Source organism: Stenella coeruleoalba (assembly GCF_951394435.1).
Source record: "Stenella coeruleoalba genome assembly, chromosome: 7".
In the NCBI taxonomy this organism is placed as follows: Eukaryota; Metazoa; Chordata; class Mammalia; order Artiodactyla; family Delphinidae; genus Stenella; species Stenella coeruleoalba.
The window spans coordinates 40776372-40788356 of NC_137153.1; the positions used below are offsets into that span (position 1 = coordinate 40776372).

An 11985-nucleotide genomic window follows, 5' to 3' on the forward strand; every position below is an offset into this window, starting at 1 on the left:
TTGCTCTTGGTAACATATCTTGGATGCCACGCCATATCAATGCCTGTGACACAGTATGAGCACATCATAACTTATTTTAACCAGTCCCTTGTTGATGAACACAGTTACCAATTTTTTGCTATTAGAAGTAATGCTACAGTGACTGTCCTTGAGGCACCTTTGCTCCTGTGCAAGGAGAGCTGGAAGATGTATTATGGATGGATTAGATTCCACTTAGATATAAGTGATATCATATGGTATTTGTCTTTCCATCACATAATCCTGCACATTTATGGGCAAAGGCAAAGTGGAATCATCCCAGCCTCCTTTTCCTCTTATCATAAAACCCTACATGGCCACATCTGTGTATCCCTTTCCCACAGATCCCCAGAAGGAGAAAGAGGAATCTCAAGCACTTTATGCCATCTCCCTCCTCACGGTCTCTTAACAAGCTTGCCTATTTTTGAAGCCAACTGAACTAAATGAAAAGCACTAGACAGAGCAGGGGACAAAGATGATGAGCTTTTCCAGAAACAGCAGACTGCTCAAATACTTGAAATATTTTTTTCCTGCCCACTATATGCACACTGATTGAGAATATCAACAAAGGAGTTCTCAGAAATTATGAAAGAAAAGAGGAGCCTTATAATCAACAAAAAACTTACCATGAGAAAAAAAACTTAACCATGAGCACTTGAGTCTTGAATGTGAGCTTTTAAAAATCCAGTTAGTGAAAGAAAAAAGAAAAGGTTTTTTCTTTGAACCAAATCATAGATTTTCCTCAGGATTTTGGAAAAGAAAATTATTGCCTCGGTTGTGTGGGTGCCTTTGCCAGATTGGCTGTGCCTCTGGTGAACAACCGAGCCTATTGAATCTTCCAAGCCTCCCATAATCAGCCCCTCAACCTGAGGAAGATTGTCTGGCCTGAGCAGCACCTCTTGCCTATTGGAATAGAGAAGGAGGGTCATGCTCACGCTTCCAAGAATTCACCTGCCATCTTCTTACTGCCCTGTGAAAGGACTATTCACTCTCCCACTACCTAACATTCCTATGGTCTGGTCAGAGCTGAGGAACAAAGAAAGGCAAGCACACACCACAGTCAGCTGAATGGAGCCCCTCTGGTATCTGTGAGCTTCGTTTTTACTAAGGTAATTCCTTTTCACTGAAGTATAATTTGCATACAAAAAAGGCCTATTTTTGGTGTACGTATGTTTTGATAAATCTGTCACCTGTGTAACCATGACCACAAACAATCAAGATACCACACATTTCCACCACACCTAGAAAACTTCCCTCATGGCCAGTTGTCAACACCCCATCCCACCCCAACCCAGTTGCAGGAAACCAGTGATCTTTCTCTTACTATAGATCACTTTTGCTTGTTCTAGAATTTCATATAAATGGACTCACTTAGGATTCATGTTGTTGCATGTATTAGTTTTTTCCTTTCCACTGCAGAGTAGTATCCTTTTTTAATGCATGTCCACACCTTATTTATCCATTCGCCAATTGAATGGCATTTGAGTTGTTTCCAGCTTGGGGCTATTGTGAATAAAGCTGTTATAAACATTCACGTACAGTCTTCTTGAAGACACGTTTTTATTTCTCCTGGGAACATTCCTAGGAGTGGCATTACTGGGTCATACAGGCTGTTATGTTAATTTGATAAGAAACTGCCAAGTATGTTTGTATTTTACAAACAGGCCGTGTCAGTTTACATTCCCACCAACAATGTACAAGAGTTCCAATTGCTCAACATCCCTGCCAACACTGGGTGTTGTCCTTTTTTAGCCATTTTAGTGGATGTGTAGTGAGCTCATTGTTTTAATTTAATTTGCATTTTCCTGGTGATTAGTGACGTCAAACATCTTCTCATGTGCTTATTTCGGCCATTTGCTTATCTTTTGTGAAATCTCTTTATGTTTTTTATTGGGTGCTTGTCTTCTTAATGAGTTATAACAGTTCTTTATACATTCTGAATAAGTCCTTTGTCAAATAAATGTAATGTGAGTATTTTCTGGGACCAATTTTGTATTGTCAGCAGCTAGTACTGTGCCTGACACAATATAGCAAGTGGTCAGGTCATACTGAATATTAGAGTTATCATCGAGCAGAAAATAGCATTTGTAGAGGCCAACAGTACCAACTCCAAGGACTTCATGGAGCGTCTCTGAATCCACACAGCCCCTTTCCCTCCCTGAAAATTCAAGGGGAGGACTTCCCTGGTGGCGCAGTGGTTAAGAATCTGCCTGCCAATGCAGGGAACACGGGTTCAATCCCTGGTCCAGCAAGATCCCACATGCCGCAGAGCAACTAAGCCCGTGCACCACAACTGCTGAGCCTGCGTGCCGCAACTACTGAAGTCCGCGCGTCTAGAGCCCATGTTCCACGACAAGAGAAGCCACCGCAATGAGAAGCCCACGCACCACAACGAAGAGTAGCCCCCACTTGCTACAACTAGAGAAAGCCCACAGGCAGCAACGAAGACCGCTCACAGCCAAAAAAAAAAAAAATTCAAGGGGAGGTGGAAAAAAGAGACCAGGAAGCAACAGGTGTTTGACACCATACACTGTACATTTATTTGTCAATATTGATTCTATAGTCGGAATAGGAAGCCCAGTTAGGATATCAGATATACTCAGCTGGGTCACATCATGTATACATCTGTGTGTTTATGCTTATTTCTAGATTCGTGCTGAGACAATTGCCACTTATGCTCTCTGTGGCTTTGCCAATTTTGGTTCCCTAGGAATAGTGATCGGCGAACTCAGTAAGTGAAAAGAATATTCTCCAACAACAGATATGATATAAACATTCTTCCAATCTCCATGTTGCTCTGTAACATTATTTGTGTCCGAAAAAAAGAGCCCTGCAACAGCAATAAATTCTTTTGGGTCTATTTTTTATCCCTGCTCTGCAATGTAGTTTTTCCCATGTCTATTCAAGCTAATGTCGGGAAAAATTTGCTCAAATGTACAGGTGTTACTCCACTCAAAGATGACAAATAGATTACACTTTGTCTGCCAATTCCAATAGATTTATAATGACCAGCTAGAGAAGGATTCTGAGGGCCAGTGGAAATTCAATGGAAAAATGCCGTGATTAATTAATTCTATGCCACCACGGGCAAAGAAGGAGATGGTGACAGATGAGTTGCAGATATCTGGAATCCTTCCTTGAAACCCATTTGCCTTGTCATGCCCTCATGAACATACTGTGAGTTCTCCTACACCAGAGAAACTTCTCTGGACGTGGAGCTCATCACTAAGCTCTTGAATCTTGAATTCTCCAGCTCAGTTTAAAAAAAGAAAAGTCAACGGACCTGAGACTCCAGCCCCAGAACAATTCTCAAAGGCTGGGAATTTGGAATTCTAATCAATAGGCTCAACATTAATCTGCCATGCTTGCTTCCACATTTCCCAGCATCCATAGCTCCTTCCAGAAAGCATGACATCGCCGCAGGAGCAGTGAGAGCTCTGATTGCGGGGACCGTCGCCTGCTTCATGACAGCCTGCATCGCAGGTACTGCATTGCATCCTCTGTGTCCGGTCTCCCTGTGCTCAGAGGATGGCAGCTTTGGGGGGACGGTACCTCTGCAGAGAGCTGAGAGGCACAGCTGCCATTAAGCAGATTGTGAAGTGAAAAGTGTGGAGCATGGTGGAGAAGCCAAGAATAGAAGGAGAGTTCAGTGACTTCATTAATTAAATAAACAGAACTCTGTTCCACTTCCAGGCATGCTTACCAGCACTCCTGTGGACAGCAACTGTCATCACATTTTGGAGAATGCCTTCAACTCCAGCTCGGTTAGAAACACAACCGATGTAGTATCTTGTTGCCAGAGTCTATTGAACAGGTATTGTATTCTTGATGATAACTTCTTTATAATGATGGATATAAAGATAGACCGAAAGATCTCAACCACTTATTTTTGTAACTTCATAACTCTTAATATAAGAACTTGTCTGGCAGTTCTAACCACCTTTCATCTTGACTAACTAAGACTAGAAACCATAGCACTAACCAGCGCTGCTCAAACATTTTAATATGCCCCCAGCTGTGTATTAGGTGCTTTGTATGAATTAGCTCACTTAAACCTTGCAGCCGCTGTATAAGTTAGGCACTACTGCTTTTTTAAGCATTAGATAAAATCTGGGTTTGGGGAGGCAACGTCACCTACCCAAGCAAAATGAGTGCAAACAAGATCAAGATAGAAAGACCCAAGAAAATTGGGGTCTTTCTGCCCATAGAGCCCATGCCCTAGTAGTTACTAGGTACTGCCTCCCTTTCAAGGGTATCAAGCAATGCAGGCTTCCCTGACAACATGATGATGGTGACGCTACAGTGGATGAGGGGCCATCAGTGACCCATGCCAGCCACCCCCATTCTGTACAGTCTCTATCTTCAGAAGCAGTATCACCACTCCATCTGCCCTTCTTAATGTGCACGTGTTTTTTTAAGGATTGCTTCTATCCTTTATTCTTTTACTCTAGAGGAAATAAGGTGAGTCTTTCAGGCCAAACAGGATTTAAGAGTCAAAACTACTTCTCTGGTGCCTCTGTCCTTAACCCACCCTAACTGGAATGTGAGGCAGGATATCAGCTTCTCGCCCTATGCAATCTCTAATATGTCATCTTCTGCTCATCTACTGTTTCTGTTTTCTAAGGTTCAACTAACTGTTTTATTCTACTTTTCACCAGCACTGTTGTCAACGGTCCCGGTGAGGTCATCCCAGCAGGAAACCATAGCCTATATTCTTTGAAACACTGCTGCAATTTGTTGAATCCACCAACACTAAACTGCAGTTGGATTCCTTTTTGAGTTCAGCCACTTCTCCAACAGAAAAAATGTGAAAAAAGAAAAAATGTGAAAAAGGTTTTGGAATACCTTGAGTAATTTATTTGTGTTTTCATTCTTGTTCATGCACAAGAGTAATTTTTTTAAATCCATGTGTAAATAGTTGACTTGTGTTTGTGTGTGTGTGTGTGGTGATGGTGGTGATGAAGAAGTAGGGATCTAAATGCCCAAAGGACTCTTTATCTCCGAAGTACAATATACTAGGATATTTCTTATTATTGATCATTTGTAACATATTTTTCTTGGAACTTACTGTGCCCTTTCAGTATTTAGACTTTATTTTAGAAATAAAATTGCATTAAATCTTTAAAAAAATCTAGTGTATATTTTATACTTAGAACTTATCTTGAGAAGCTAAATTTTCATTGGCAAGACAATCTGTAATTAGATGTCATAAAATTTACAACTGAAAAATAAATTTACATACCCAGGTTGTTCCAGATAATACCTAAAAGTTTTCCAATAACTGAAATTAGTATCAGTTTTTAAATTTTAGTTCCTCAGTTCCATATATGAAATAGCTCCATATTTCAACTATTCATGATTAACATAATGGACAATGAAATTTTACAGGATGATTTCCTACATGAATTGAAGTGTGTGTATATATTTGGTTTTAATATATGTTGCCAGACTGCTTTTTAGAGGAATACGTTGTCTTAATTTTTATCTGCTTTGCAATATAAATTTTCTGATGTGTTTTATTCATCTACTTCTGTGAGTATGTGTGATATTTCCTTTTAAATATTATATGTTCACATAAGTTGCATGCTGATTTCTTTTTTAATGTTGTTTCTTTCTTTTTTTTTTTTTTTTTTTTTTTTTTTTTTTGCGGTATGCGGGCCTCTCACCGCTGTGGCCTCTCCCATTGCGGAGCACAGGCTCCGGACGCGCAGGCTCAGCGGCCATGGCTCACGGGCCCAGCCGCTCCGCGGCACGTGGGATCCTTCCAGATCGGGGCACGAACCCGTGTCCCGTGCATCGGCAGGCGGACTCCCAACCACTGCGCCACCAGGGAAGCCCTGTTGTTTCTTTTTTAATGTTTGAGGGAGGGAGATATTATTCCTGAGCCATATTATGGGAAAGGATAGTAAGGGTAGGATCAGGCAAATCAGCTGGTGAGCACTTGAGGCTCGTTGCCTCCAGAAACCTTATCAATCCCCCGCGAACATTGTGAGTGGCTCTGGGCTGGCTGGAAGTTTCCCTTTTCCCAGTGAAGCCAGTCGATGGAGAGTTTTGGTGGACGGTGATGTCTTCACTCTTCTTTGGCAGACATAGAAGCTGGAGGGCTCTTTGTTCCTCACAGTTTATCCTTCACCCAGCCATAGTCTTCTAAGATGTCAAAGATGGAGTGTTTGTGTGTTTCCTGTGTGTTTCCTCGGTTGTCGCCTGAGGTCACTTAGTGCTGACAGCATGTTGCTGTCAGTCTGTGCACCCTGACCTTGTTTCAAGCCAAGGCTGTGAAATCTACTTTGAAGAATTCTGCACTGTCTTGTCTGTCCATGAAATCCGAAGTCCCTAGCCGTCTTTCTGAGTCTATCTTTCACACTGACACAGTTTTCACTAATCTGAAAGCCCTTTTTTATTTTATTTTATTTTTTAAACATCTTTATTGCAGTATAATTGCTGTACAATGGTGTGTTAATTTCTGCTTTATAACAAAGTGAATCAGCTATACATATACATATGTCCCCATATCTCCTCCCTCTTGCGTCTCCCTCCCCACCCTCCCTCTCCCACCCCTCTAGGTGGTCACAAAGCACTGAGGTGATCTCCCTGTGCTATGTGGCTGCTTCCCACTAGCTACCTATTTTACATTTGGTAGTATATATTAGTCCATGCCACTCTCTCACTTCATCTCAGCTTACCCTTCCCCCTCCCTGTGTCCTCAAGTCCATTCTCTACATCTGCATCTTTATTCCTGTCCTGCCCCTATGTTCTTCAGAACCATTTTTTGAAAGCCCTTTTTTAAATACAGTTATGAGTCCAGTTATGAATGTTTCCTAATTTCAATGAAGATGGAAGTTTGCTTTCCGGCTTTTTATTCTCCTTGTTATTTTCCATTGGCTTGCAAAAGGGGAGGGGGTCAGAAATGGCATTTCTCTCTCCAATCCAGAAGCTATAGTTATAAACAAATTCTCTGACCTTACAGAAGACTTAGGGTCTCAGCCAAAAATAGTTGGAGTCATAGAATATGGACATTTTTCTTTGATTTTTCTTTCCACTGGTAAAATAGAACATCCAAGCAATTAGGTCTGAGTGAGAAGGTCTCTGTAACTACACAGATTACTAACATGCATCATTTTGAAAATGCTCCCACCCTAATTGCTTTCATGTTTCTGTGGTTTAGTTAGGCTGGTAGGCCATTGTGAAGAGCTTAAGACGTGCACCTGCCCAGTGAGGCTGACTTCCAATTACAGAACAATTCCAAAATCAGGCATGCTTATAAAGAAGGTATTGAAGGACACAGTGTGCCAGGAAGGATTAAACTACTCTGAATGTACTGGAGCAGGGGCAGCGGAGGCGATCATTCACATTTTAAACAGGCAGGAGCACAGGATTAAAGAAATCCTTGGTACATGTGCACCATATGGGGCTAATGAACCACATGGTCCTAAGAAAAGCTACCTTTTTTACAGCCTGTTACTTAATAAAAGCAACTTTGTTTTAAGCTGAAGCAGGAAGAAAAGTGTACACTTGTCCATTCTTTTTCTGGATCACAAGCTTATGATGATGAATGTGTTTTCCTTTTTATTACGAACGCAATGTGACTGCCCCTGGATGTAGAGGGAGTTCTTTCTACTCTGGTCTTTAGTAGACTACTTGGCATTTCTATTTCAAGAGACTCTAGAAAGTAAATGATGGATCTGCACCAAGTCAGTTCCTCTACTCACTATGCCTTTTGCAAAATAGGAAGACAGTGACTGATACAAGGGGTACAGCCTATAGCCATGGAATAGAAAAAAGCACTCAAATGACAATCTTGAGATTTAGTCCTCTGGCAACTGAAAACCAACCACTTTATTTTTTCTTTCTTTCTTTCTTTTCTTTTCTTTTTTTTCTTTTTTTTTTTTTTGCCCGCTTCCGGAGTCCTAACTACTGGACCGCCAAGGAATTCCCCAATCACTTTAGTATAAGAAACCAAGATTAGGAAAAAACTGATGTCGTACAAGTCATGTTTACATGAAGAATCAGACCTGTATCTTCCATGCACTGGGCATGCTTCCAGTAACACTCATAAAATAAGAGGACAGTAGAATCCTAAGTCACTCAGAAATGCCTCATCTCCTTCCACACTCCCCCCAACCCACTTTAAGTCATGTAAAGCCACCAAATCTATAGATTACTATAGCTAAAAGGAGAATTAGGGCAATATTCCCTGGTCTAATCTGAGTTCCTTCAACTGCAGAGTACCTACCTCATTTCATAATTGTTAACCCATATGTCTGTCTGACCCACTAGACAGACTACTAATTCCTATGTATCTCCAGTACTAGTGCCTGACATCTAGTAGACATTCAGTAAATGTTTATTTGATGAATGAATGAATGAATATTGCAAAATGACTAACCTTCACATAAGCAAGAATAGTTAACTGGATCACTGTTAAAAACTTTGTAAAAATATCATCCAAAAATGCATACTCAGAATAAAACTTGCAAATGATATGCCAGTGTGTATAATGGAGAAATTGGAAATCTTCCTCCCACCTCAATCTCATTCCCCATAGTTAGCCACAGTGAACCCTGGTATCACTGTTAATTTTTCTCAGTATATAATAAACTATACAGTAAGTTATAACTGTCAAACTGGAGTGAATGAATCTTCTTTCAAGCCCAATGCCAGAATTACTTTCACCTTCTATTTCTTGGCAACATCACGCACATGATTTTGCTTGTCTTACAGCATTAACTGTCCTGAACAATGATTAGCAAATGAAGTTCAAGCAACTAGTCTTCCTGATAATCTCTGCAAGGCCAGTTGGCAATTCAGTAGTGTTATCTACCTTGAAGCTAAATGGAATCATTAAAAGCATCTCAATACCCAACATAAATAGGTGTACTTAAGTAACCAGATTCTTTCTGCTTGTATGAGCAATTGTTCTGCTATCATATTTGGAAAAGCTCTTATAGGAAACGGGAAACCACAAGCTGGTTGCAACTGCTGGCAGGTATGAAATATGATTCAGCAGCTAAGCGTCCATCTCTGGACCTGAACTTTCAGTGTCCAAATCCTGGCCCCAGCCACTAGCTCCATTACCTTAGATATTTATGTAACTGCTCTGTGCCTCAGTTTCCCCATCTATAAAGTGCAAACAAACACATCTCCTCCCTCATATTTTTGTGAGAATTAAGTAAGTTAAATCATATAAAGCACTTAGAAAAATGCCTCACAGAGAAAGGCTATAAAAGACACTTTTTCTTCATTAAGGTATCATTTATATACAATAAATGTACAGATTTTAAGTGTACATTTTGATGAGTTTTGACAAATACATACATCCATGTGACCATCGTCCCAATCAAGATGGAGCACACTTCCATCATTTCAGAAAGCTCCCCGGTACCCCTCCCCAGTCAATCTCTCCCCCACGCTTCCATACTCCCAGGCAAGCCTGATTGATTTTCTTTCCCCTAGAGATTAGTTCAAATAAACGATTCAGCTAGAACATCATGTAAATGGATCCCGACAGCACATGCTTTTTTGTGTCTTGCTTTTCTCATTCAGCATAATGAATTTAAGTTTTATCCAGTAGGTCCTTCTGCTTTTATTGCCGAGTATTATTCCATTGTATGACTACACCACCACTTATATATCACTTCTACTCTTGATTGACATTTAGGTTGTCTTTAGTTTTTGTAGAATATTTGCTTTTGAGAGAGATTTCTATTTGCCACACACTCTTTAGGAGTATCGGAATATCTTAAGCTTCAGAAATATAAATTGGAATGTGAAGAAGGCATTGTTTGCCACATGGGGGCTTGCTCCTTATCACCCTTCCTCTCCCTCATAATCTTGCTGAATCTTTTTACTCTATGTTGTTCTTCACAGGGATTTTCAAGATGGCGGGCTTCAGGCCACAAACTGGAAGACCAGTGATGACTGAGCCTCAGTGGGAAATAACTGAGAGACTAGAGCACCATGAGGTCACTCTTGGTTGAATAGAACATTGATTAGCCTGCTGCTACATACCGCATGATGGCACTTTCACTGTACCGCATTCTGAGAAAAATCACGGGGCTTTTCTAAGTCTCCAGTAAAAATAAATTACCTTAACATTAACTGTAGTACAAGAACATGAGTTAAAAATAGACAAGAAATGTAAAAAACATTTTGTAGTTTGCAAGTATTGTAGGAAAGCCCAACACATATTTGAGGTGAGCTTTGATCATACCATGACAGATTTTGGCTCCAATAGCTTGCAAGGTACAGAAGCATCCAGCAACTAACAATTTTGTTACTTAGGAGCTATGATAAACTTAATCCCATTTGTGGGAAAGACTGGCCAGTTCTTAAAAGCACTTGTGCAAAACAAAGACTCAAATTCTCATTAGAATTCACCCATCAAAATTCAACGTGCCCTTTCTGAGATGGACATCTCAAAGTGTTGAGAATTATTTGCTCTCTTTGACCATCCATTCATCAATGTCTGGCCATGTAAAACAGGTTATCCAGAAAGTGAGGGTTTCTGTGTATACTTAAACCAAAAAGAACCAAACAGAAGGAAACAATATGTTCTTGGGGACTCACCAGAGGTCCTCCTGTTGCAGTCTGACTTGAGTACGTTTCCATAGCAACAGACTCCAGCATTCTCAAACAAGGGTCAGGTGCTCACAGGAGGCTGCAGCTGGACACTGAAGAAAGTTTCTTTTCTCAAAAGTTACAGAAGTATTCCAAAAAAATTCGATCAAAATTCCATCTAAAATTGGCAGGAGGGTGGTCTTCTAGATGACCTGAAAATAAAATTAATTTCTTAAATACTCTCTCCTCCCTCTTCCCATTATTACCAGGAAAATGTTTGGGGAGAATTTTATTCAGGTTACAGTTTTTTACAAGTGCCTCTGGTCAGATAGGACAGACACTGTCCAGACATCAATAGTGAGAAACGGGTCAGAGATCCAGAGAATTTTCCCAGCAGCTGGCCAGAGCCTGGGGGTCCTGAGGGGATAAGGCAGAGATTTGGGGCTCCAGAGGTGGCTCCCTATGTTGGCCTGCTACAACTGTATAGGGAGAGGTGCTCAGAGGTGTTTTTGTCTCTACCCCTTCTCATAATACCTTTTATAAGAGGCTTTATTGCAAAAGTAATCAGCCTTATTTTTGTAGAAAAATATTCAAAATCCGAAGAAGAAAATAAAAACTTTATCCATATCCCATCACAAAATATAACAAGTGCTAATAATCTGTGGTATATAGTCATTCAATGTGTGTGTTTGCTTAAGACTTTCAAAATGAGATCACTATTGTGATTTACTTTGAGGCCAGCTTTTCCCTCTTAATATATCATGAACACTTTTGCATGTTGTTAAGTATTCTCCTACATCATCATTTGTAAATGGCTGTTGTGCATCCCACTGACTGTATCACTGTACCAGAATTTACCCAATCTCTTACGGTTGGCTATTACAGACGTTTCCCATTTTTCATGATTACCAACACATCGACAATACATATTCTTGTAGTCAAATCTTTGCACAAATTCATGATTAATTCCTTGTAAGACATACAAAAATGCTAGAGACACATAGAGATTTTATCTCCCAACATAAATGCTAAGTCTCAGGGCAAAGCCAAATGATCAAACTTTGAATGGACGACATATTTACAGTATAAAGCTTGTCCACCTGCTAGATTCTGCTGGCAATCAAGAAGGTAAATGAAACATGACAGCGAACTTGGGCTTGTGTGGGATTTTATACACTAAACAGTGACATCAGCTTTGTAAAAACCCTGGGCAAATGACACACCAGGTTATCTTCATCTGATTAAAGATGAATTTTCTAGTTCCATACTTGAAACTGAAAGTGATTTCTCTATGTCTTGAGTGGGCTTTTGTACTGCCAACACAGATTAACTGGGTACGAATAAAACAAAAGTAAGTTTGAATGCCAACTCCCAACCCCACTTAGACCCAGTCCAGCAAGAAGAAAGTCC

General features: G+C 40.3%; 2 protein-coding genes across 2 annotated transcripts in view; one reads left to right on the forward strand and one right to left on the reverse strand.

Annotated features, from left to right (window-relative positions):
- The window catches only part of SLC28A3 (solute carrier family 28 member 3), a gene marked incomplete at its 5' end in the record, with an annotated part of 57438 nt that extends 52538 nt beyond the window's left edge, over positions 1–4900 (forward strand). Inside the window, 4 exons of the mRNA XM_079926083.1 lie at positions 2668–2749; positions 3403–3501; positions 3712–3832; positions 4677–4900. Of these exons, the coding sequence (XP_079782209.1) occupies positions 2668–2749; positions 3403–3501; positions 3712–3832; positions 4677–4797 (423 nt within the window). The 3' untranslated portion in view covers positions 4798–4900. The remainder of the gene's footprint in view (positions 1–2667; positions 2750–3402; positions 3502–3711; positions 3833–4676) is intronic.
- Positions 1–10781, reverse strand: part of LOC307188659 (uncharacterized protein) — a 272424-nt gene extending 261643 nt beyond the window's left edge. The window contains exon 1 of the transcript XR_013829036.1: positions 10585–10781. The gene's annotated coding sequence lies outside the window, so the exon portion shown is untranslated. The remainder of the gene's footprint in view (positions 1–10584) is intronic.
- Between the last annotated feature and the right edge of the window lie 1204 nt (positions 10782–11985).